This window comes from Monodon monoceros, unplaced genomic scaffold (genome assembly GCF_005190385.1).
Source record: "Monodon monoceros isolate NGI ecotype Baffin Bay Population unplaced genomic scaffold, NGI_Narwhal_1 Super_Scaffold_5, whole genome shotgun sequence".
NCBI classification, from domain to species: domain Eukaryota; kingdom Metazoa; phylum Chordata; class Mammalia; order Artiodactyla; family Monodontidae; genus Monodon; species Monodon monoceros.
Window position 1 is genome coordinate 31697649 of NW_021703782.1, and position 23591 is coordinate 31721239.

The window sequence follows — 23591 nt, forward strand, 5'->3', positions numbered from 1 at the left end:
TGGTCAGAGAATATACTCTGGTTACAATTCTTTAAATCTTGTTTAGATGTGCTTCCTGGTATGGAAAATGGACAGTTTTTGTAAATGTCCCGCATGTCCATGAAAAACTATTATCCATTTGTTGAGTACAATAGCCTACACATGGTTGTTAGGTCAATTGTACTTTCTATATCCCTACTAACTTTTGATTACTGAGTGTGTGATCTTCCTCTATGATTGTAGATTTCTCTATTTCTCCTTGTAGTCCTCTGATAAACTTAGAAGCAATATATTGAATTCTATAAATTTCAAATTGCAAAATCTTCCTAATAATTAGTCCTTTTATCATTATCAACTACTAGTAAGTCTTTACTAGTATTAAGTCTCTTTACTACTAGTAAGTCTTTTGCCTAAAATTCTGTTTGATATTAATATAAGCACAGCAGCTTTCTTTTGGTTAGTGTTTATATATTTTTTATATAAACTTTTCTGTATCATTACATTTTGTTTCTCTTGTATATACAAGCATACCTCGGAGATATTCAGGGTTCAGTTCCAGACCTCCACAATAAAGCGATTATCACAATAAAGTGAATCACACAAATTTTTTTGGTTTCCCAGTGCATATAAAAGTTATGTTTACACTATACTGTAGACTACTAAGTGTGCACTAGCAGTGTATCTAAAAAAATGTACATACCTTAATTTAAAAATAACACTGTTGGGCTTCCCTGGTGGCAGTGGTTGAGAGTCCGCCTGCTGATGCAGGGGACACAGGTTCGTGCCCCGGTCCGGGAAGATCCCACATGCCGCGGAGCAGCTAGGCCCATGAGCCATGGCCCCTGAGCCTGCACGCCAGGAGCCTGTGCTCCGCAACGGGAGAGGCCACAACAGTGAGAGGCCCACGTACCGCAAAAAAATAAAACATAAATAAAAAATAAATAAAAATAACACTGTTTATAAAGCAGAAACTAACACACCATCGTAAAGCAATTATACTCCAATAAAGATGTTAAAAAATAAATAAAAATTTTAAAAAGTAATAAAAAATAAAAGTACTAAATGCCACTGAAATAAAAACACTGTTGGGAAAATGGTGCCAAAAGGCTTGCTAACCAGGGTTACTACAAACCTTCAATTTATAAAAATCACAATAAAGCAAAGCACAGTAAAGCAAAGCACAAGGTATGCCTGTCAATTGGATTGTGTTGTTAACTGACAATGTTTGTCTTTTATTGGAAGAATTAGCTTATTTACATTTAATGGAATTTCTGATCCACTTGGATTGTTTTTTTAACATCTTTATTGGAGGATAATTGCTTTACAATGTTGTTAGTTTCTGCTGTATAACAAAGTGAATCAGCTACATGTATACATATATCCCCATATCCCCTCCCTCTTGCATCTCCCTCCCACCCTCCCTTTCCCACCCCTCTAGGTGGTCACAAAGCATGGAGCCGACCCCCCTGTGCTATGCAGCTGCTTCCCACTATCTATTTTACATTTGGTAGTGTATATACGTCAGTGCTACTCTCTCACTTTGTCCCAGCTTACCCTTTCCTCTCCCTGTGTCAAGTCTATTCTCTACATCTGCGTCTTTATTCCTGTCCTGCCCCTGGTTTCATCAGAACCTTTTTTTTTTATATTCCATATATATGTGTTAGCATACGTTATTTGTTTCTCTGACTTTCTTCACTCCGTATGACAGACTCTAGGTCCATCCACCTCACTACAAATAACTCAATTTCATTTTTTATGTCTGAGTAATATTCCATTGTATATATGTGCCACATCTTCTTTAACCATTCATCTGTCAGTGAACACTTAGGTTGCTTCCATGTCCTGGCTATTGTAAACAGGGCTGCAATGAACATTGTGGTACATGACTCCTTTTGAATTATGGTTTTCCCAGGGTATATGCCCCATAGTGGGATTGCTGGGTCATATGGTAGTTCTATTTTAGTTTTTAAAGGAACCTCCATACTGTTCTCCATAGTGGCTGTATCAATTTACATTCCCACCAACAGTGCAAGAGGGTTCTCTTTTCTCCACACCCTCTCCAGCATTTGTTGTTTGTAGATTTTCTGATGATACCCATTCTAACTGGTGTGAGGTGATACCTCATTGTAGTTTTTTTTTTTTTTTTGGCGGTATGCGGGGCTCTCACTGCTGTGGCCTCTCCCGTTGTGGAGCACAGGCTCCGGACGTGCAGGCACAGCAGCCATGACTCACGGGCCTAGCCGCTCCGGGGCATGTGGGATCTTCCCGGACCGGGGCATGAATCCATGTCCCCTGCATTGGCAGGCGGTCTCTCAACCACTGCGCCACCAGGGAAGCCCCTCATTGTAGTTTTGATTTGCATTTCTCTAATGATTAGTGATGTTGGGCAGCTTTTCATGTGCCTCTTGGCCATCTGTATGTCTTCTTTGGAGAAATGTCTATTTAGGTCTTCTGCCCATTTTCAGATTGGGTTGTTTGTTTTTTTAATATTGAGCTGCATGAGCTGCTAATATATTTTGGAGATTAATCCTTTGTCCATTGATTCATTTGCAAATATTTTCTCCCATTCTGAGGGTTGTCTTTTCGTCTTTTTTATGGCTTCCTTTGCCATGCAAAAGCTTTTAATTTCATTAGGTCTCATTTGTTTATTTTTGCTTTTATTTCCATTTCTCTAGGAGGTGGGTCAAAAAGGATCTTGCTATGATTTATGTCAAAGAGTGTTCTTCCTATGTTTTCCTCTAAGAGTTTTATAGTGTCTGGCCTTATATTTAGGTCCTTAATCCATTTTGAGTTTATTTTGTGTATGGTGTTAGGGAATGTTCTAATTTCATTCTTTTACATGTTGCTGTCCAGTTTTCCCAGCACCACTTATTGAAGAGGCTGTCTTTTCCCCACTGTATATTCTTTCCTCTTTTATCAAAGATAAGGTGACCATATGTGTGTGGGTTTATCTCTCTGGGTGATCCATTTGGATTTAAATTTACCACCTCACCCACTGTTTTTCCTATATACCATTTTTTCTTTGTTCTTTTCCCCTTCTTGCTCTTTTGGGTTGAGAACACTTTTTTGCTCTTGTTATTCTTTTTATTCGCATTAGTATATAGTGATAGACTACTTTTCAAATCTTTTAGTGTCTATACTCTAAATATAACATGCAACTTTGAATATTCAAGTCCAATATAAAACAGCAGATTTAACCTCTTCTCTGACATAAGGACCTTAAAATACTTTTCTTTATCCCTCACTCAACTGCCATTGTTTTCATGTAGTTTAGTCCTTTGTTTTTTTTTAACCCTCAAGAATTATTTTCATTTCAAAATTGCTATTCATTTAACCCATATATTTACCCTTTCAGTTGTTCATCATTCCTTCCTGTGTCTCCAAGCTTCCATCTGGTTACCATTTTCCTTCTGCTTAAAGACAACCTTCTTGTGTAGTTTGTTAGGGAAAAAATTATTTTTGTGTGTGAATTTTTCTTAATTTTACCAATTGCACCCTTACTGTTAAGGGCATTTTTGGTTTGTACAGACCTCTAGGTTGGTACTTATTTTTTCCATCATTTTGAAGACGCCATCCCATTGTCTTCTGATCCCCAAATTTTTAAATTGAGGTAAAATTGGCATATAAGTTTCAGGAGCACACCATCATGATTCCCACTGTCTTTATTTAGTCAGTTGCCATGTTTTTGGTCCTTTGAAATATGCCTTCTTTCACTGCTCTTTTTCTCTTTTTTTAGCTTTCAATGGTATTGATAATATTTGCACAGGTATGATTTTCTCTGAATATATTTTGCTTGGGGTTTGTGGGACTTCTGAAACCTGTAGCTTGATTTCCATAAACTTTATAAATTTCTTAAGCATTAACTCTAAGTGTGCTCTATTTCCTCTCTTTCAAGGACTACAGCTACATTAATGTTAGCCCTTCTTGGTGTTACATTGTTTTCTGGTTCTTTTCCATGCTTTTGTCTCTCTATACATTAATCTGAATTTTTTTCTTCTGACCAAACTTAATTCACTGTATCCTCAGCTGTGTTTCATCAAGAGTTAAACTCATTCACTGATTTTTTATTTTTAGCTATTATAGTCGTTTAGTTTTTTAAAATTCCCAATTCCCTATTGATATTTTCAAACTTCTCTGTTTTCCTCTTGCGCATATTACAGTTGTCCATGAGTGTCTGAGCATTTCTTGTAGTGCCTGCTAACTCCAGAATTGAGCAGATGTACCCACCCAATCACAAGCAGTGGTGGACTAGGGCAGGGGCCAATACATGTAAGATATACAGAATGGAGGAGCAAAGAATATGTACTCTCTGAAAGCAGATTTACTCCTAAGAGGCACACAAAGATGATCTGATTATGCCCATTTTTTCCCCTTCCCATTTGCTTCTGCCAGCCTCCCACAGCGTCATTCTTTTTTGAATTCTCAGTTGGAGATTATCATGCAGGTAACTTGAGTGTCTGCTTAGCCTCACATAAGAGCAGACCTATGGCTACAAATTCTCAGGGAAAACTTTTTACCTCTCTACTAGAATCTAGGTGAAGTCAACCAAGTTTTCTTATAGTCTCTTGGGCAGATTTTTCTAATTTACTCTTTCACTGAAGAAGATATTTGAGGTGCCATGTATGCAGAGGTTTCAGGGCTTTAAGTACCATGTTATTGAACAGATGATGAGAAATCACTAAAAGATATTAAGCAAGGGAACGCAGATGATCAGATATGTTGAGTCATTTGTAATAACAATAAATACTTACTGGAGTTACAAAGGTAAATCACTTAGCCATACCCCCAAGCCGCTTATATTCCATTAAAGCAATGGTCCTCAACCAAGGGCAGTTTTGTCTCCCAGGGAATATTTTCTGGTTGTCACAAATGGAAGGATTCTACTGACATCACATGGGTAGAGGCCAGCCCATGACAGCTCTCTACAACAAAGAATTATTCTGCCCGAAATATAGCAGTAAAGTAAAGGAAGCAAATAAGTACAATAATATATATAATATTAGTCTGTACAATATATAGAGAGCATGAAAGCGGGCAGGGGAATTCATGAAACACTTCAGTGGGCATCTAAAGCTTAAGCTGAGTGGAAATACAAACGAATATGGGAGGTAGCGGTATTACTATGAGCCATGCATGAGGTATATTCCCCACATCTGGAGAACAACTATGACTAAAATTTAGTGGCAGACCAGGTAGGTGAATAATAAGGAGGCAATGGGACTTCCCTGGTGGCGCAGTGGTAAAGAATCCACCTGCCAAAGCATGAGACACGGGTTCAAGCCCTGGTCAGGGAAGATCCAACATGCCGCAGAGCAACTAAGCCCGTGTGCCACAACAACCGAAGCCCACGCACCTAGAGCCTGTGCTCCACAGCAGGAGAAGCCACTGCAATGAGAAGCCCACGCACCACAACAAAGAGTAGTCCCCACTCGCCGCAACTAGAGAAAGCCTGTGCGCAGCAACGAAGACCCAACGCAGCCAAAAATAAATAAATAAAAATTTATTTTTTAAAAAAAAAAAGAATAAGGAGGCAAGATGAGGCTGAAAAGGAAGGCAAGAGTCAGATTGCAAAAGGCCTTACATACTATACATGAAGAGTTTGGACTTCACCCTGTAGGTAAGCAGATAGGAGGAGGTTGTTATTAAAGGGTAACAAAGAGAAAACAAGAAATTTATTATTCAAGAAAGATCATTCAGGAAGAATTACGGGAAAAGGCTTAAGGGCGAAATAAGGCACAGGCCAATTAGTAAACCTACTGGAATACTTAAGGCCAGAGAAAACTAGAGCCAGAATTAAAGCACCAATTAGAAGGATGGACTGATACAGTAAAGTACTATACCCAGTCTTTAGTGACGGAATATGAAGAGAAAATAAGGTTTAATCCCAGCTTTCCAGCACTACTCAAAGAGACAGGGTACAGGAGAACATTTACAAGAAAGATAATGAAAGATAACATCCATTTAGATCTCTTGTAGTAAAAGAGCTATGCAAGTATATAGAAGTGGTTATTATCAGATGATATAGCAGCAAAATCTGGATTGTGCCTTGAACTCTGATTATCATCCTTCAAGCAATAATGACAAAAGATTTTAGAATATTTTTCTACTATATCCATATCATATTTTTATATATGTATTTATCTTACTTCCAGATATTTTCCTATTACATTATTTTAACTAAAAACACAGTGTCTTCATTTTATTAAGTTTTGTTTAATGTTTTAAAATTCAAGATACTTTAATTTAGATTTTTTTAAAAACAAAAGAATAATAAAAATAATTTTACCTTTCAAATGTGACTTTTTAACAGCAAAGTGGAAAAGGGGGAAACAGTCTCCCTTCTGGTTTTTTTTTGTGGGGATGGGAGGCCGGGGGGAACAATCTCCCTAAAAAAGAAATCAGCACTTCCAACAAAACTAAAGGAAGAACTTACATGTACACCTAATTCAGAAAGGAGATAACTGGGACTTCCCTGGTGGTGCAGTGGTTAAGAATCCGTCTGCCAATGCAGGGGACACGGGTTCGAGCCATGGGCCAGGAAGATCCCACATGCCGCGGAGCAACTAAGCCCATGTGCCACAACTACTGAGCCTGTGCTCTGGAGCCCACGAGCCACAACTACTGAGCCCACGTGCCACAACTACTGAAGCCCGTGCGCCTAGAGCCCATGTTCCGCAACGAGAAGCCACCGCAATGAGAAGCCTGTGCACCACGACGAAGAGTAGCCCCCGCTCACCGCAACTAGAGAAAGCCCGTGTGCAGCAACAAAGACCCAACGCAGCCAAAAATAAATAAAATAAAATAAATTTAAAAAAAAAGAAAGAAAGGAAATAACTAAAGACATGTGTAAATACCTTATTTTAATCCAGAAAAAAAAATGAAATACTTACTGGATCTTCTTAATAATAATAGATTATCGTTGAAAATAAAGTTTTTAACTATTCAATATAATCTCTGAAATGGTATCTAATTAAGATAATTTGTTTTAAATATACCAGACAAATATTTCCAATCAGCAAAACAAAAACCAGCAAAACAATTTGTATCTGAGTCTGACATTCTAATCCACTGTATTTACATTTTTTCCTAATAATATAAACAAATCTTTTGGGGTACTCTACATATTAGAAGTACTCAACTACCTATTTGTAATTGTTAACTTTCAACAGTATGATTCATCAGTAAACACCAATACAGTACTTTAGCAGTCACCTTATGTGAAATAACAAGTGGAAAACAAAATTTCTCAACAACAGTGGGTCATCAAATTGCTTCAGCAGTTACTATAAAAAATTTATTAAAAAAACTTACATACACAAACATAATTAAACATTTTAAAATTAGACTGAAATCAGTTATGAAATCCTTTTCCCCTTTTACAAAAAGAAAGTTGTGAAAGTAAAAGGACAAATTTAATTCTAAATATTTCCTTGTTTTTTAAAATTGTTTGCTAGTAAATTATTTCTTTACTCGCCTCTTTAGGTTCTCAAGGTGTTCCACATTAACATCTTGTAATGCCAGTACCGTTCCCTTAGACAAGGAGGGATTCAATGAAATAGTCATTAGACAGCACAAATCTATTAGATCTCTCTGACATTTCTGCAAACCTTCCAGGAACTTTTGGTATTTACAAGGATCCTTTTTTAACTGTTTCATTTCTAGTACTGAAAACCCTATCAGACTAGTAAGTATTTCATCTACAAAGTCTACATCTAGATATGCAGTACCATCAGAAATTTTTGCTGTTATACTCCAAATGCCACCAGAACTTGAGAGATTTCCAGTTAAGGTTACAATAAATGCTTTGACTTTCACTGTTGTAACTTCCTTTGGTTTGCTGGCCATTAGAACAGACAAATAGATAAAAGGTGGAGAATATAAATCCATGGTGATAGAAAGATTAGTGCTATTCTCTGATGATCTTGAAGAACAAGTCTGTAAGTGGTGCTCATTTTTATTAGAAATGTGTGAACAACTTTTTGGTACATAACTGACCAGCTCTCCGTTTAATATTTTATTATTTAAGGAATGTCCATCTGAACTGCTGGTTTGTTTTATTTTATTATATGTCTCTGAGTTGTTATCTTTATTTGTAAAATTATGGGGTAGGGGTACATTATGATTAACTGAAACAATACTACTGTTTTGGTCTCTAGCAGATGGACAACTAAAAGATTTGTCTTCATTAGTTATTTGCTCAGATAAATTTTTTTCATTCCAATTATTATTTCCATTTTTGCAAATCAAAGAAAAATTATTCAGAGTATTAGATCTATGTGAAAATCTCTCTATACTTTCATCTGTAGTTCTGTTCAAAGTCAGTGGCTGTAATTCTTTGGTCTCTGTTTGTTCTTTCTGGACAGCTTCTTCTAAAAGCAAGGCCTCCTCCAATGAAAAGTCATCCAATTCCTCATCAGTAAAAAGCATAGACTGGTTTCGTGGTTTCTCTTTTGATCTTGGAGAAATAACAAGTCCTGGTTCAAAATCTGACTGTCTGATGGGAACAGTATTTGAAGAACTACCTGTGCTGAAACAACTTCTTTCCAAAGAGGTGTTATTATTTGCTGCAAGCTCATCGTTTTCATCAAGACTTGCCAAGAGTTCTTCATCAGAAGGTCCTAATGCAGGATGTAGAACATCTGTAATTCTGGGGATGCTTTGGTTAGAATTATTTGGTATGACTGGAACTATAGGATCAGGTTCCCCAATTAATCTTGCAAGAACTTTTTCTTGGGCATATTCCTCTAAAAGAGCATCTACTTCTCCTCCCAACACCTTCACATTTTCTGGTTTCAATAAGAGAACACCAAGACGGAAAGAAATGTTTCCATAAATCAAAATTTTTGTACCTGGAGGAAGATCACTATGAAGAGCTGGAATAGACTGATATTCCATCCCCTGTATTTGTACAATTCCATCAGTAAGCTGTAGCATCAACATTCGTGAAGGCTTTGCTTCCCAAGGTTTTGGGGTTACTTGTGTTTCAGCTGTAATTAGGTCATTGGTTGTATTCTTTCCTCTCAACTTTTGTATCTGGGCATACGCAGGTTGACTTACATCAACCAATGAATTAATCTGCAGAGCAAAATATCCATTCAGTTCTCCTTTTGGAACTTCTAAAATGCCATCAGGTAAAAGACGATGCTCCAAATCTCTCAGATCAGTAAGGAGCCATTGCTCAAACACTTGTTTATTCATTTGTACCTGACTCAAATTAACATTATCATTTTCTTCTTGGATCCAGTTAATACAAGCTTCCAGCCACATTAAAGGCACTTTAACATGCCATGTAGCTAAAAGCCAGGTTTCAACTCTTAACGCAATACTAGCTATACTCATTTCTTTTATATAAAAGAAATATTAGGCATCTATTACCTGAAAACAAAAAAAAAAATTATGGTAATTCAGTACATCTAAATATAGTTTCTATAATTCTCTACAATGCACAAACAGGAGTAATCAAACTTTTAGATTTTTCTCTCTTCAGCACCTTTATAATTCTTTGACTTTCTACATGGCAAAACTTCAAATGCCACAAGTAATCAGATGGTAAAATAAGAAAAGCAAAAGGTTTGAGACAAGATACACCTAGGTTTGAAGGCTAGCTCTTCAAACTATAAGTTCTGTGATCTAGTATAAATTTCTTAACTTCTCTAACCTAATTTTTTCATCTATAAAATGTCAGTACCACCTCCTATCTAACACAGTTGCTGTGAGGATTACATGATTAACATTTGTAAAGCATAATGTCAGACCTACGAAATACCTGTAGTAATTAGTAGTTATGTTAATATAATAATCAGATTCTAATCATTTAAAATTTAGCTAGGAAACAATATTTACTAAGGTCCTTTCTATATATATAATTCATACTCTATTAAAACTTATACCATTGTATTCCATAAAATTATAACAAGTAACAATAGATTCTGAGCTGATGTAAAGCATCTTATTTGTTTAGCTAAATAATTCTCAACAGTCCTATCAGGTAAATATACTTCTGATTTTCTCAGTATGATAAAAAAGTAGCCAAACACTAAAGACTAACCTTTTTTCACAGAAGTATATTTTTTCCTTCTACAGATGAAGATATCTAAGAGTTCGAATTTATAAAAGTTTTAACATGTCCGTAAGAAAACTTACCATTTGGAACAGAAGCACAGGATTTGAGGATGGGATTTGGAACTGGTTGTTCAGTGGAGTACTTGTAACCTCTATTGCTCAGAAATGGCCCTGAGAGCTAAGACAAGAAGCAGTAAGGGTTATAAGAGGAAGCTGCAGAAAGAATCACTGGCCTATTTTCATAAGTGCAAAGTTTGATGGTATGGTTTGAAGGTTCCTATTATCAATCAGGGTAGAGTAGAGGTAGTACAGAATAAAAACATGAGGTATGGAATGAAATAAACAAAAGCAAGTTACCACGAGAAACTCAGACACTCTACCTTAGCTTGTTTCCTTCCCTTTATACTTACTTCACAGGGCTACTGTGAAAATTAAAGGATAGGAGAAGATGGCGGGCAGAGCACCAGCATAGGCACAAATCAGCTGACCCGAGGTGGCAATCCAATCATTTAGGCTGCTCACTTAGGCCCCAGCAATGGTTACAGGCCAGAAGCAGGCCACCCAAAAGGCGTCCGAGGCCCACAAGCAACCTGAGGCTGAAGCAGACCAAAGCAGCTGAAACTGAAATTGAACAGTGCCAACTGCAGAGGGAGAAAGGTTCAAAGCCAGAGAAGCTGGAGCTCTGGGATTCCATGGCAGGGGCAGCACTGGGGCGGAAAAAGAGACCCAGGTGATGACCATTCTCCAGATCGACCTCTGGCAAAACAGGGATGAAAGTGCTAGATAACCTCTTGGCCTTTGCCTGCTACATCTAGCCAGAGATCCATGAAAACTACTGCATAAATGCATAGGGGAAGAAGCTCTGTTCCACGGACTGGCATTTTAGATGCCTTCATGGAAAATGAAATTCTAACAAAGCTCAAGTTACATTCTTGTGAAAAGGCATTAAATTATCTCTGTATATTATATAGTAGGTCCTCTCACTTTTTGGAAAATAGCAAGTCTAGCTCCCTTGTAAAAACTTAAAGCTTATCCAAAGATTTCATTTTTTTAACCTTGCATTTCTTAGAAAATTTAATAGGCATATATTGTCTAGTTTCCCATCTTTTAGTTAAAGCAACATATATATCAATACTGACTTCTTCTTTTGTAGGTGTAGTTTTGTTTGTTTGTTTTTAATTTTTTAAGAAGAAAGGGATTAATTTTTTTTCCCCTAAAGCTTTGTGAAGGTCAGGGGATTTATCTATCAAAAAATAGTAAATAGTTATTTGTAACCTGTACTAAGCAGCATCCAGCCTTAAAACAGTCTTTTCTGGCTAAAGGTTAGAACAATGAATACTAGTATAATTGTTTGGGCTGCTTTTAATATCTTTTAATAAAAATTACTAGAAGACAGAAATCAAGAATTTGTTACATGTTGTTATTTGGTGTACTGATAATCATTTAAAAGTAAAACCCGGGGCTCCCCTGGTGGCGCATGGTTGAGAGTCCATCTGCCAATGCAGGGGAACACAGGTTCGTGCCCCGGTCCAGGAAGATCCCACATGCCGCGGAGCAGCTGGGCCTGTGGGCCATGGCCGCTGGGCCTGCGCGTCCAGAGCCTGTGCTCCGCAACGGGTGAGGCCACAGCAGTGAGAGGCCCACGTACCACAAAAAAATAAAAAATAAATAAATAAAATAAATAAAAGTAAAACCCTCTTATCGTGTAAAAAAAAAAAGAAATAAAAAAACAAATGAGAGCCAGTATATAATCTAGCGGTTCAGAGTGCAAGTGTGATGCCAAATTATCTTTCACTTACAAACTCTGTGACCCTAAACAAGTGGTCACATTGTTAATTTAACAAATGGTTAAAATTTAAAGGAAGAGTTAGTTATTGTGAGGAATACAAGAATAACATTTTAAAGGAGGAATTAAGAAGGTCATAACTACCAAACTGATAAATCATTACACTGAAGAAAATAATTGTGAGTACAAATATATAATTTTTAAATTACATGTGAAAAACAATGTAAAAATTCAAAGGTAGGATAGGTCCCTGCCCATAGTGATAAAAATAAACCATGCAGAGTCAAATCGGCATGTCTCTTTAACAAAGAAACCAACAATCTCTACATGAGTCCTCTGATTTATCAAACGGAAATATTTTCTACCTTCTGGCTAAAAAAAGCAAAACACAGTGTGCTAACTTTTGTGTACAAAAGAAAGGAAAATAAGCACATTCTTATTTACTTTATACATAAAGGACCTCTAGAAGGATATACAAGAAACTAGATAAAACTTTAAATACATAGCTACACTCAATAACAAAGAGTAAAATCTTGTGGGCCAGGGCTTCCCTGGTGGCACAGTGGTTAAGACTCTGCCTGCCAATGCAGGGGACACAGGTTTGAGCCCTGGTCCAGGAAGATCCCACATGCCATGGAGCAACTAAGCCCGTGGGCCATGACTGCTGAGCCTGTGCTCTAGAGCCTGCGAGCCACAACTACTGAGCCCGTGTGCCACAACTACTGAAGCCCACGTGCCTAGAGCCCATGCTCCACAACAAGAGAAGCCACCGCAATGACAAGCCCGTGTACCTCAGCGAAGAGCAGCCCCCACTCGCCGCAACTAGAGAAAAGCCCGCACACAACAAAGAACCAACGCAGCCAAAAATAAAAAGTAATTAATTTTTTAAAAAGTCTTGTGGGCTAGGAACAGAGGAGAAACCTAGAGTTTTAGTGCTGATTTAAAGCCACCAGGAAAAGGAGACTTCAGGCTAAAGCTCCAAGGCTTTAAGTTTAAGGGTCCAGTGTGCCAATTATAGGTCAGAAGACCAGAACAGACTACTTGCTAGAACTGGGCCAAAAAAATCTTCCACTCAATACCTACCTATGGCCTATGGAGGAAACAGAGATAACGTAAGAATGGAAATGAGGCCTACATAACTTGTGTAGTACATATAGCATGGTCCAGAACTAGGCTATTCACATAAAAACCCAAGTCTCTAATGACACAGCTGATCTAGAGCTATGCCAGCCAGAGGGTCAGGTTGAAGCAACTCCAAAAAAACACAAAAGGGAAAAACACACATGGGAAAAACCTCTATCCAACATGAGCTCTCAAACCAAAATTATAACATATTTAAGGAAAATCACCACCATAAGCCACATCAGCAGACACAACTAACAGGAGAATTTATACCTAGAGAAATCTGTTTTTAAATGAAGAATCTTAAATATTTTTAAAATAATCTTAAATATTTTTAAAATGTCTTTGAGCATACTAAATACACTTTAAAAGTAGGACTAATCCTTAAAGAAGAATAGAAGATAATTAAACAGTAACAGGCATTTATGAAAAGTATCAATTGGACATCTTGGAAATGGGAAACAGCCTCAGAAATTTAAAACTCAGTAGATGGGATAAACAAAAGGCTAAAAACAAATGAAGAAAAAACTTACACTTTGGAAATTACATAGAACAGAGTATGAAAATTTAAGAAATTAAGCAAAGAAGGGGGAAAAAGGCTAAGTAGGGAAAACAGGCTTCTACACTGAAGTAATCACAGTTTCAGAAGAAAATAGAAGAGGTGAAGGAAACAGTTTTGTTTTTTTTTAAGATAATGGTTAAAGGTGGTCAAAAGGAACAAATTTCCAATTATAAGATAAACAAGTAATAGGGATGTAATGCACAACATGATGACTGTAGTTAACACTGCTGTTCGATATATACAAAAGTTGTTAAGAGATTAGATCCTAAGAGTTCTCATCACAAGGAGAATTTATTTTTTCTTTTTCTTTTTCTTTTTTTTTTGGCTGTGTTGGGTCTTTGTTGCTGCCCGCAGGCCTTCTCTAGTTGCAGTGAGCGGCGGCTGCTCTTCCTTGCAGTGCACGGGCTTCTCATCGCAGTGGCTTCTCTTGTTTCGGAGCACAGGCTCTGGGTGCGTGGGCTTCAGTAGTTGTGGCACGTGGGCTCAGAAGTTGTGGCTCACGAGCTCTAGAGCGCAGGCTCAGTAGTTGTGGCACACGGGCTCAGTTGCTCCGTGGCATGTGGGATCTTCCCGGACCAGGGCTCGAACCCGTGTCCCCTGCATTGGCAGGTGGATTCTTAACCACTGCACCACTGGGGAAGCCCAATTACCTTTTTATCTATATGAGATGATGGATGTTAGCTTAATCTGTTGTGGTAATCATTTCACAGTATATGTAAATGCTATACACCTTAAACTTATATGGTGATGTATGCCAATTATTTCTCAATAAAACTAGAAAAAAATATAAATAAAAGTGAAATTTTTTCATAATAAAAAAATAAAGAATAATGGTTGAAATTTTTCTAAAATTCAAGAAAGATATGATTCTGTAGGGTGTAAAAGCTCAATACTGCTAAGCAACAAGTGTAAAAATCCACCTATAAACATAGCATGGTAAACTGTAAAACATCAAGGACAAAGAAAAAAAATCTTTTTTTTTTTAAATCTTAAGATTCAACAAGCTGGATCTAAAATTTGAGGTAACAAAAATGTAGAAAATACAAAAGGAATTCAGAGGGAAGTTAAGGTATTATGTTTTGTCAAGGAGGATAATAGAGATTATGTTTACTATTTTATAAGAAAAATATAAAAATTATGTGTTTAAGGGTAATAATGAAAGATTGAAAAAACATTCTTATAATCCCCGCAAAACTCAGATAATAGATTTTTTAAAGCCATAAAATTCTAAGAACAAAGAAAATGGGAGAAGAAACAATGGCAACAAATTTTGGAAACTGGAAAGCAAACAGATTAGTACATGATTTAGCAGACATTAGAAAGTTGAATTCTAAGGTGGCATTAAGAATGGCTGATATAAAAACCCAGAACCCACAAAAGGCAATACTAAGTATGCCTGGAAGTAAAGGGTACTCTAAAAACAAGATTGATTAGACGATTCTTTAAGACATTTAAGAATGTGGCATCCCTATCCCACATCAGGAAGATACATAATGTACACTTCAAAACTGTTAAGAGGGTAAATTTATGTTATATGTTTTTTACCATAATTTTTTAGAAAGAGAGAAAAATCAAGAGGGAAGTAGAGGAGGAAAAAAAGGAAAAAATAAAAGTACCTCTATTTGCAGATGACATGAATGTTTATGAAAAAATGCCAAAGAATGTACAAAGAAACTATATCACCTGATAAACGAGTTAGCAAGATGCAAGTGTCTTTTTTGTGCTCTATTTAGTGCCACATTTTCACACTTTTGTGCTTTTTGTTGATGATTTCACTATTTAAAACAGCTCCATAGCATACTTCTGAAGCGCTGTCTAGTGTTCCAAAGCATAAGAAAACTGTGTGAGATGTGTCATATGTAAAATCTGTGTGTTAGATTAAGCTTCATTCAGGCATTAGTTATAGTGCCACTGGTCATAAGTTCAGTTAATGAATCAACAACATATAGTGAATAAAGTGTCTTTAAACAGAAACACAAATAAAACAAGGTTATGTACTAATCAGTTGGTGAAAATGTCATGACCAGAGGCTCACAGGAACCTAACCTTGTCTTTCCCCTAGGAACAATAGTTCAGTATTCCCTAATTCAGTGTTCACAGGGACTTTATATAGAACATAACTACCAGGAATAATGAGACTTGACTGTACGAGCAATGAACAAAGAGTACAATTTACAGTAGCCCTCAAAACTTAAATCTAACAAAATATGTGCAGGATGTATATGCTGAAAACTACAAACTACTGTTGAAAGAAATCAAAGACAACCTAGACAAATGAAGAGATATGCTGTGTTGAAGACTCTATGATCAAGTTTCAATTCTCCCCAAACAGATATATAGATTCAATGCAATTCCATTCAAAATCCCAGCATTTTTTTTTTTAAAAGAATGGCAAGCTGATTCTAAGATTTACATGGAAAGGCAAAGAAACTAGAATAGCCAAGGTAATTTCAGAAAACAAAAAGTTGGAGACTCACACTGAGTTCAAGACTTAGTATAAACTACAGTAATCAAGACAGTGAAGTACTGGCAAAAGGATTAACATATCAGTCAATGGGAAGAGAAGACAGCCTAGAAAATAGACCCATTCATATACAGTCAATTGATTTTGCAAAGGCATTTCAAAGGAAACAGGATAGTCTTTTGAACAAATGATGCTAAAACAACTGAACATCCATATGCAAAACTATGAACCTCAACCAATACCTCACATCATATATAAAAGTTAAATGGACCACAGACCTAAATGTGAAAACTAAAACTATAAAACATCTATAAGAAAAGTTAGGAGAAAAAAAAAACCAAGCTCATAGATAAGAGAGAACAGATTGGTAGCCGCAAGAGGTAAGGGGTGGGGGTGGGCAAAATGGGTGCAGGGGGTCACAAGGTACAAACCTCCAGTTATAAAATCAGTAAGTCATGGAAATGTAATGTACAGCATGGTCACTGTAGTTAAAATACTATATTGCATATCTAAAAGTTGCTAAGAGAGTAGATCTTAAAAGTTCTCATCACAAGAAAAAAAATTTTTTTGTAACTAAGTGGTGATGGATGTTAACTGGATTTACTGTGGTGATCATTTTGCAACGTATACAAATATCAAATTATTATGTTGTATACCTGAAACTAAAAGGTTATATGTCAATTATACCTCAATTTTTTTTTAAAGGGGAAGAAAAGTTAGGAGAAAAATCTTTGTGATCTTGGTTTCTTAACAGTGTTCTTAGATACAACACCAGAAGCATAATCCATAAAAGAAATTAATAAACTGAGCTTCACCAAAATTTTAAAATTCTGCTCTGTGAAAGACACTGTTAAGAGTATAAAGACAAGCCAAACACACACAAAGACAAGCCACAGACTGGGAGAAATACATAATTGACAAAAGACTTATATCCAGACTATATAAAGAATTCTAAAATTCAATAGGAAGACAAACTAATTTTAAAAGGAACAAAAGATTTGAATAGACATTTCACCAAAGGATATGCAGATAACGAGTAAGACATTAAGGAAATGCAAAATTGAAATCACAGTGTGATATTACACATCTATTAGCATAGCTAAAATAAAAAATAACTGACAATACCAACTACTGGAATTCTCATACATTGCTGGTGGGAAAGCAAAATGACACAGCCACTTTAAAAAACAGTTTAGCAGTTTCTTAGGAAGAAAAACAGTTTACCATTTTCTTACAAAGTTAAACTCACCATACAACCCAGCATTACTAGGTATTTACTCAAGAGAAATGAAAACGTATACTCATTAAAAATCTCTGTGAACATTTATAGCAGCTTTTTTCATAATCACCAAAAAACTAGAAACAACCCACATGTCCTTCAACTGGTGAATGGATTAACAAATTGTTGTACATCATTACAATGGAATACTATTCAGTAATAAAAAGGAATAAACTAATAGATGCAATAACATGGATGAATATTGCTACAGATGGTATCACTCAGAAAATTCATATGTTGAAATCCTAATGCCCAATGTGATGGCATTAGGAGGTGGGGCCTTTGCGAAGTGTTTACATTATGAGAATGAAGCCCTCATGGGACTTCCCTGGCAGTCCAGTGGTTAAGACTCTGTGCTTCCACTACAGGGAGCACGGGTTCGATCCCTGTTTGGGGAACTAAGATCCCACATGCCGTGCAGCATGGCCAAAATAAATCAATAAATAAAAATAAAGTCAGAATTTTGAAAAGGTATTAATTTAAAAAAAAAACTTACAACCCAATAACAAAAAAATAAACAGTAGAGACGTCTCCACAGAGCTACTTACCCCTTCTGCCATGGGAGGTTACTGTAAAAAGACTGTCATCTAAGAACCAAGAAGCATGTTCTCATCAGACACCCACTAAATCTGCCATCACCTTGACCTTGGACTTCCCAGTCTCCAAAGAAATAAATCTCTGTTGTTTATCAACCACCCAGTTTATGCTATTTTGTCACAATAGCCCAAATAGACTAAGACAAATGTTAAATGCAGCAAGCTAAGTAAAAGAAGCCAGACAAACACTGTATAAGTCCAAGATGGCATTATGGAAAAGGCAACACTATAGAAACAGGTGGCAGCGATGATGTGACTAATGTTTGTCAAAACTCATAGAACTATATACAAAAAAGAACATGAATTTTACTGAATGTAAATTATATCCTCAATAAAAATACTGAAGACAAACACCAAAAGGATAGATATTTAATAACTAATTTTCAAACTTGCTGAAGAAAACACAGAATAAAGAAAACAATCCAAAAGAAGGCACAAAAGGAACTGGCAAGCACTATAAATAGAAAGAATAAACAAGGTGGTAGAAATAAGTCTAAATATATCAGCAATCATAATGAACATAGATCAACTCACCTGTTAAAAGATACTCTCAAATTGAAAAAACCAAGTTCAGCTGCATGCTTAAAAGATGACCCTAAAACAAAATAACATCGAAGCATGAAATTAATTAAAATAAGGCATGTTAAAATCCCCAAGCATGATATTATGAGGCCACAGCTGAGTGACATCTTATCCTCAAGACAGAGATCTGTACTTCTATAACCTAAGATTCCCAAGTGCTACTTTATCGCATCTGTTGTCATTTTTTTAACCTCAAAAATTAAGCTAGATCCAAGGCTCTTAGGTGTACTCATTCAATAGTAAGTTACCTTACTTTCTTCACTAAAATTTAAACACCACAGCACTGGCAAATGGGCCTAGTCTAATTGGCAGAGGTGTTGTAGTAATGAGATGACAGTCATTAAGTAAACTGAAATCAAGACAGTGTACTTTCAGTAAAGTTATAATTATTTAAATGAATTATCAAGTATAAATGCCACAATTAATTGTTTGCAGAATGTTTTGTACTATAAATTACTCGGTGTATACAGTATATACCCCTAAATTATTATATGCAGCCATTTAACACAAATGCTATTTTCTACCTGAACCTGTTAAACAGTAGGAGTTAATACTGTTAGTACTTCTAGGAGGATGAAGGAACCAATAAAAAAGAAAGACTGATTGATTGTGAACTGAAAAGGTCAAGGCTGGATAGAAAATGAAAGAAAGGAATTTCAGTGGTGTTAATTCTATATCCCAGCAGTACAGCTGTTTAAACAGAGAACTGAAGAAAAAGGTTTAATAAAAATTAAAACCTCTTACTTGTAAGATTTTAAACTTTTTCAAAATACATACTTTTACATCTGTAATATTATCTAAACCTCAAAATAGTCATTTATGATAGAAAGGGTAGGGATTGTCATCTATTTGGGTGAGAATGAAACAGGCATGAAGATTAAGACATACAGATCATACATGGTAGCAAACGCAGAACGAAATTCTGCTCACCTCCATTTCTATAACATTTTCTAGACCCTGTTCGACTTAAAAGAGAAAGTAAAGCCAGTCCCTCATTTACATATACCCACTTGCATATAAACTATAAAACTCATTCATAAATGGCCATTCTATAAGAGCACTACACTATTACAATGAACAGACTTTTCTCAGATCTCATTTAAACGACAAGCTCACCTAGTATATTCTAAATTATTTCCTTTACTAAGTCAAATCAAAGAAACACATCACCTACTGCATCTATCTTTGTAACAGCTTCAAAACAGTGTTATCATTAAGTACTTTTCCTTTTGCTATAACTCTATTAAAATATGACATAAAAGTTTTTTTAAATTTTTAAATATTACAAACTGATATTTTAAGGCTTATGTATTCATTTATTTTTTTAATTTTGTAGTTATCTCAAACACGCACTTCCTTGTTTGTGTTGTTGCATTCGGCAAGTGACAAAACTCCTTTCAGATGATAGCTGGGACAAATTCTGAGAAACAGTGCTCAATGAACCACAGGGAAATTGTTCTATAAACACGTGGCAGTTCTAATTAATAATTTTCTCCAAATACTACCTTCTAGGATTTAAATTTCCACTTCCAGAGCTACATGATATACTACAATTTTATAATAATGTTATAACCAAATGCACATTTGCTACATAGAATTCTTCATTTAACAGCAAAGTAAGTAAAGTGGAGGGCATATTGATCTGAAACATGGTTTACTCCCCACAACTGCATGTTAAAAACAATTTCAATAAGATGTTTCTACATATAATAGGATTTTTTTTTCCTACAGGTAAAAAAGAAAAGCTTATTAAACTTTTTAATTAAATGGAAAAAGTATTATCATGTGGGATTACAAAGTTTAGACTGGGTTTCAATAACCGAGCCCCTTAATAATTTAGTAAATTGTATTACTTGCATCTACTCCTTCAAGAGAATTCCTAAGGTTTTTGTTCCTCCCTTTCTTGAGAAACTGAGTAACCATAGTCACCGCAGGTAGAAGCAACTCAGAGGGGAGGTGTTAGCTATAGCAGCACAACTTCTCATCTGCTCATACATAAAGAACAGCCCCTGATCCTCAAGAACATCACTCTCCAAGAAAAAAATATGAAAAAGTATACGCTGAAATTGTACATTAAGAAATGTTCACACCGTATGATTTCAAAACCTAATCTTAAGAAAATAATCAGAAATGAGGACAAAGATTTTATGTGCCAGAGTGTTTATCACTGGGCTTTTACAGTTTGGAAAAAAAACAGAAACAATCTAAATGTTCAACAACAGTAAAAAAAAAAATTTTTTTAATTAAATATATTACATTGGATCCATGAAATAGTCTTCTGAAAAAACATTTTTAAGTACTATTTAATGACATGAAAATATGTTCATATTTTTATTCTGTTAGGAGAAAAGGTCAGATGTAAAACTACATACATCTTAATCTCCATTAATTTTATAATCATGAAAAAATGTTTTTTAAAAATTGATTTACATCTTGTGCTTGCTAAACTTGGCTGACCACACTAATCTACATTCTAGATCTTGACTGCAGGAACTGAGCAGAAGAGAATAGAGTAAAAAAATTCTATCATTTGCCACTAAGACTTAGGCAAATTTGATTTATGTTACTTTTCAGTCAGCCTCACATATTTCAATTTTTTAAAAAATAGAAAAAGAGGCAGAAGTATTGATACCATCCTTTTGGACATTGTATGTGGCATTCAATCAATAGCTAAGACTTAAAAGCACTAACAAATACTCAAGTTATAACCAGTCCATGTTTCCACTGTCTTCATCTAAAAAATACAGGTGAGTCTGTGTTTTAACTCCTTGGGGATGACTTTAAGGTAACCCCAGAATTTTGAGAAGGCACTCTGAAAATTATGGGAAAAAAATTTGTATTTAATGACTGAAATCAGAAAGAAGAAATTAGTGGAGCTGTTTGTGGATCCTCCATAACCTAATGTAAGGAAAAGACAGACAGAGAATAGGTTTAGGAGTCTGAATCCCATTTCTGCTATGTGACCTTAGACGTGTTCCTTAACTTTTTCTTAACCACAATTTACTAGCTGAACTGTAATAAGCATTAAACTGCCAGCACAAGGTCTGGCACAAACTCAGAAAACGGTAGTTATAAAATTTTAAGTAATCATCCAGCTCGCTCGTGTACAATCTCAATTACATTAGTTTATCTAAAGTAAATCCCACAAGCTAAGTAATACTAGCTCTAAATTCATCAGGAATCCAAATAATCATACAATTATTTACTCAACACAGGAGCCACAATGTAGCAACCAAGTTGGTAAGTTCTTGAATGAGCACAGATGTAACAGTTTGGCTGAAAACAATAGAGAATGAAAGGATGGTGAAAAGAGAGACTTTCCTCAAGCTAGCAAGTCCCTGAATGAAAATGGTGGAAAAAACAGACTTTCTTGTTATTTAAACAGTAAACCTATAAAGCAAATTAAAAGAGGCAAGGAAGAAAACAAGTAGAAAAAGAAAAAAGCAAAACAAACAAACAAACAAAAAAAAACAAAACCTGACAATGGCATCTAGAAAAGAGAAATAAGACCTTTCAGCAGTTAGGGTCCAGTCAGAAGACAGTGAAACTGGGAATAAGTTCTTAAGATAAAGCTGCTTACTTTGCATTCCGGCCCATCAATCATCACTGTTTATCAAGGCAGAAAATGATGGTTGCAACAGAAATACTAGCTTGAAGAAAACATCATTAGTACAGTACCCCTATATGTGCCTATCTGTGTTAGTGAAGTGTCCCAGGTTTTAAATGACAGATTCAATTAAATGCTGCAAATCCTGACTGGCAGATTAAATCTCTACAATCCAAGTATCCCCAGCCCCTTCATACACTCAATTTTCTTGGCTGAACATTAAATAAAAATCCAAACTATGTATCGTAAAACCAAACACAAGTTAAGTTTTACCTCCCAACAAGACTATGATATTCTTCATGGTGGGGCCATTAAAAAATATTACAACTCAAAGAGCCTTTTAAAAACTCCACAATCCCAGACAGTATGCTCTAACAGTATTTGTTAACTATCCTCCCAGCCAGTAAATGTTGGTGCTTCATGAAGTTCTCAGTTCCTCCTAAAGAGTTCTCTTCCTGATTAAGCAAGTAAAAGATAAAAGATGGCGGAAATCAGACATTTTTTTAAAATGCTGGTTACATCTAATTTGCAAAGTATTCAAGAGGAAAATCAAGTTACAGCGGAATGAATCAGCACAAATTCATAATTACAAAAAAAAAGTGTATTCTAACGGTGGGTTTACATCCCATGTAAATTATAACATTTTTATGCTTGAACACAAGTCTGGGGTTGTGGGTGAGAGCTGGAGAGCTGAGTCAGGATGTGGATACTGGGTACTACTTACTGGCAATTTCCCAGGTTTGTCACCGATTCAGAGTGACCTTAAGTGCCTTAACAAAGGGAACCATCAAAGCCTGACACAGGGGCCTTAGAAGTAACCGCACACAAAGCAAGTATAAACTGAACACGCTAGAACGGTAACATATCTGAGGGCGAGGGTTTTAGTCTGTTTTAATCACTGCCGAATACCTTGACACACGGTGGGCGCTTTAAAGAGGTGAACGAACGCAAAGCGGATGTCTACAACGCATTTTGCGATTTGCATTCATTGTAGGATATGAAAGCAATACTTCCAGAAATTTTTCACACGTAGCGGCAGCACCGACACTACAAAATACTCGTATCGCAGGTCCCATTAACAAAAAAGAAAGAAAGAAAAAGAAAGGAAAAACAAAAGGTTTCGTCAGAACGGAGAGCCCTGTAAAGACCCCGGGAGTACAGGCTCAGCGCCGGAAGCAAAGGAACTGAGTTCTCCCGGGCTCCGAGGCTCGCCCGCCACAGCCCAGCGGGACGGCCAACAATTCCCGGAACCCCGAGCCGCCAGCGGACAGCGGGCCGCGACCCTCCGGCTGCGCCCCCGGGCCGGGCCACGCCTGACGGCGCCGCGGCCCGTTACACACAACTCGCCCCGCAGCCCGGGCGAGAGGGGAGCACGGGGGAAGAAAGGAGACGCGAATGCGGGCTGTGGAAACGGGGACATTCGCCTGGGCCTAACACCGACCTGGACGTCCCGCCTTCCCCTCGCGCAAAACTGGTTCCTGGGCCTCGCGACTGTGAGAACAGGAACCACCACGGCGCGCGCCCTAATCCTTTTTTGCTCCTTCCCGCCCGT

General features: G+C 36.5%; 1 protein-coding gene across 1 annotated transcript; it reads right to left on the bottom strand.

Annotated features, from left to right (window-relative positions):
- Positions 1 to 7259: 7259 nt before the first annotated feature.
- Positions 7260 to 23589, bottom strand: RMI1 (RecQ mediated genome instability 1). The gene is made up of 4 exons (XM_029201760.1): positions 23481 to 23589; positions 18385 to 18445; positions 10123 to 10219; positions 7260 to 9354 (listed from the first exon to the last, which is right to left on the bottom strand). The coding sequence occupies exon 4, from the start codon at positions 9316 to 9318 to the stop codon at positions 7438 to 7440; it is 1881 nt and encodes a 626-aa protein (XP_029057593.1). The 5' UTR covers positions 9319 to 9354; positions 10123 to 10219; positions 18385 to 18445; positions 23481 to 23589; the 3' UTR covers positions 7260 to 7437.
- Between the last annotated feature and the right edge of the window lie 2 nt (positions 23590 to 23591).